General features: G+C 32.4%; 1 protein-coding gene across 1 annotated transcript; it reads right to left on the bottom strand.

Annotated features, from left to right (window-relative positions):
• Positions 1–669: 669 nt before the first annotated feature.
• Positions 670–3,346, bottom strand: LOC105622173. The gene is made up of 3 exons (XM_012203603.1): positions 3,280–3,346; positions 1,987–2,156; positions 670–939 (listed from the first exon to the last, which is right to left on the bottom strand). The coding sequence occupies exons 1-3, from the start codon at positions 3,344–3,346 to the stop codon at positions 670–672; spliced, it is 507 nt and encodes a 168-aa protein (XP_012058993.1).
• Between the last annotated feature and the right edge of the window lie 265 nt (positions 3,347–3,611).

Genomic DNA, 3,611 nt, shown 5'->3' with positions numbered 1-3,611 from the left:
AATACTTTCAAAAAGCTATTGTATTGCTTGATAATTTTTCATTTTATTCAGCTTGTAATTTTCTATTTAAAAATTACTAACACAAACTCATAAAAATTCGAAAGACAAAGAGATCTTTTGAAAATAGAGCTTTTAAGCTTTAAAACATTTTTTTTTAATTTAAATTTCGTTCATTTTCAACAAAATTACAGCTGTGTGAATTTTAAAGTTCATAGCGCTATGAACTTGTCCTGCTCTAATCATTTTTATATTTTAATATTTTAATATATAAATTTATAAATTTTTGAGGAAGTCATAAAGGAAGATTTCCCTATATTATAACAATACAATTTATATTCTATATCATATGTATATAAAACAATTTTTACGTATCCGCTCAGCGAAATGTCATTGGCAATTTACAATAAGTCATTATCTAAGCTTTAAATTTTAAATCGTAAAAAATTGATTAATCATAATTAATTATTCTTCTCACATTCGACTGTGATTGGTCAATTGCTTAAAACTTAGATAATGGCTTATTGTAAAGCTCAAAGATTTTCACGGGATATATTGTATCTTTCGAAAAACGCAGACAAAACAAAGCGCCATCGGATGCCCGCACCCATGGCCCACGAGGATGTATTGTTGTGGGGGGGATTATTGTGATTAGAGGCTTTATTGACACTGTCAGGATGGATACATGATAACGGTCAAGACAGCTTGGAGCAAAAGAGCTAGCAGGAGATCAATTTCTTTGATCGTTAGGTCGTTGGCAGTGCCGGTACCGTTGTTGCATAGATTAGTCTCGCAACAGGCGGTACAAGCATAGAGCTTGGTGCGTTCGCCGATCACGATGCACCCGGGCTCGCATTTGTTCGTGCAATTTCTTTGGAGAGACCACGTCTTCGGACTGGAGGTCGAGTTCTCGGTGCTGGTGGTGTAGGAAAATCGCTTTACCTGCAACGCACGAATTCATATTGTATTTCAATTTTATTAAGTGTGCAGTTTTACCGAGCGAGTCCTTCTGTGGAGCTCTCATATGAGATTTATTCGGAAACATTAGAGGAGATTATCATAATTACATTGTAAATCAGATGATATAGTCATAACTGCGATGGAAAAGAAACTTGTTTGCTTCATCATTATGTAATCATCTTTTCTGGATGAGTGACTTTATATACTATTGAGAGCTTTCATAACGATGTTTCTGCGTAGGAAAATTTAACAGTGGGATTTTATACGAGGATTTATGTCACAAAGGAAAACCAATAGCTCGGATTCTACATACTTTGTATATTTTGTCGATGTGTGTGATATTGAGTCTTTTTTAAAAAACAGAATATTGCGAAAGTGATTGTTTTTAGTGATTGTTTTTAATGCGTATGTGTAAATAATATCGAAAATATTAATAAGTATAAAGATCATTTATGATTTTTTAAGTTAGCATTTTGAACACATTAGCATTTCTATTAAAAATTAAAAATTTTTAGAAGAATTGTACGGTATTTTTTCATATTATTCCCTCATTATATCAAAAATTATGAATGAAATCTTTTCTATATCACTGGCATTTCGACAATTGCTATACCGATAAATAAACGATATGACATATCTCATGCATGTAATAATTTAACCGCATGTAATAATAAATAAACGCTTGAACGTGATGTTTGTATGTATGTTCAATTATATATATTAATTTGCTCAGATAAACAAGGTTTAAATTATCGTAACAAGTTCGCATTAAATGAGAATTCATCACGGACTCGTTCGTTAAAATCTCGCTTCAACTAACTCGGAGCAACTGGTAACTATTCCAATTTTCCTCTGAAAGTAGGTCAATCACATCAATCACGTTTCTACATAATATTGTATTCTGTATAAAATGTTTGGTGTGTATGTGTTTGTATGAGAAATTATGATGCAAATCTTAATATAGAAGGATTGTTGCATTTGACGCTAATCGAGTGTAAGAACGAAAGGTACAAACTTATCTCGTCTTACCATGCAGATTCTTCTGTCGTCCATGCATTTGTGCTCGTAGTCACTGAAATTGCCACTATTGCCAGTGATACATTTCTCACCGTGATCCATAGTGAAGCACTGATAACACCATAAGTCGTTGGCTCTTTCAGAAGCCGCGTGGGTCCGATGCTCTTTTGACATTAGCTGTCCTGTTTTATTATAAAAGCCATTCGTATTACGTATATATACATGCATATGTAATCGATATATATACATGCATATGTAATCGATACAATTATATCAAAAGTTCAAACGCATAGAAAGTAGGACGTTTGTATAAAAAAGTTAGCAAATTTATTTTTTACTAATTTAATCTAATGTGCTAATTATATACATATATGCTTGTTATAAAGATTTCATATAAGTTTATCATAAAGCAAAACAGAAAAGATACATAAAAATTAATTAATTAGATATTAATTAATTTTATTTAAAATCATATATGTAAAAATATTTTAATAATTAGAATGAACATAATATTGCAACAGTATGTAAAAAAACATATTAACTCATTATTTTGCAGATATTCAACTGTTTCAGATAGTTATAATTTATATGAAGCAAGAATAACTTTGAGAAACTGATCTTTGGCCAATTTTTTAATATAAATAGCTCATTCTAAAATGATGGCAAATTTGTCATCGAATCATATTCCTGCATTCCAAAAATATAACTTTTAGAAACATATATTGAAAACTTAAAAAAGAAAAAAGAGAAAAAAATTGTAGATTATATTCTACAGATAATTTATCTTTTATAAATTCTTTTCGTTTTTAATACATTTAATAATTATTTTTTTGCGCTCGTGAATCATCAAAGATAAATTTATTGAGATAAAAGTATTTAAAACAAAGATGCTTTTAGGGCAATCCTAGTGTTAAAAAATTTCATTGTTCTGTTTCAGGTTTATATCAAAAAGAATTGAACAATAGTTCTTCCTAAATATCTTTTCAGAATCATATATCTTTTTGATATTTTTTCGATATCTTTAAAGGGGGGGGGGGGACAAGCTTGGATGCTTTAATTACGCTATTGCCATGTCGAAATTCAGGTTTTACCAAATATTTAAATGTTTCTTTTCCTTCTTACCGTCCTATTACATAACATATAAAATTAGTTTTATATGATTACATGTAGAAAGTACCGTGGCGCTGCCAAGCTTCCGAAAAAAGTGCCTTGGCGCTAGACTTCGCCAGAATTACTCGACTACATCCATTAATTGTGACAGTATATCGCACAATTACATTTTTATTCAAAATCTTCCACACTTACCGTTCATAAGAGCCATTAATGTGACAAGCAGGAAGCATGTGATAAGGACGTGCACATTCATGTTCATCTCGAAGGGGTCTGGCTTCGTCGCGAGACTAAACTAATTGTAACGATCCGACAATAAGTGGACAACTCACATCTTCGAGATTGCTTTCGCGCGATTCACACGCGAGTCTTACGTGACAGTTGCAAAAAATCAACCAGATGATGCCTGATGGTCCAGCCAGCAAACGGCGGCTGGCTCCGCCATGTTGCGTCGGCGTCGACGTCGACGCCTGCGTCACAGCTGCGTCGAGCTTGCTCCAGAAACCTCGAAAGTCGAAAATCAATAT

Source organism: Atta cephalotes (genome assembly GCF_000143395.1).
Source record: "Atta cephalotes unplaced genomic scaffold scaffold00041, whole genome shotgun sequence".
NCBI classification, from domain to species: Eukaryota; Metazoa; Arthropoda; class Insecta; order Hymenoptera; family Formicidae; genus Atta; species Atta cephalotes.
Note: the sequence above shows the minus strand (reverse complement) of the source record. Positions and strands in the feature narration are given on the sequence as shown.

Bases quoted from the DNA above. Each gene is read 5' to 3' on its own strand.
- LOC105622173 (XM_012203603.1), bottom strand. From the start codon at position 3,346: ATGAACATGAATGTGCACGTCCTTATCACATGCTTCCTGCTTGTCACA. The intron at 2,157-3,279 runs GTAAGTGTGGAA...ATAATAAAACAG, and splicing joins ATTAATGGCTCTTATGAACG to GACAGCTAATGTCAAAAGAG. The intron at 940-1,986 runs GTAAGACGAGAT...CGTGCGTTGCAG, and splicing joins ACGACAGAAGAATCTGCATG to GTAAAGCGATTTTCCTACAC.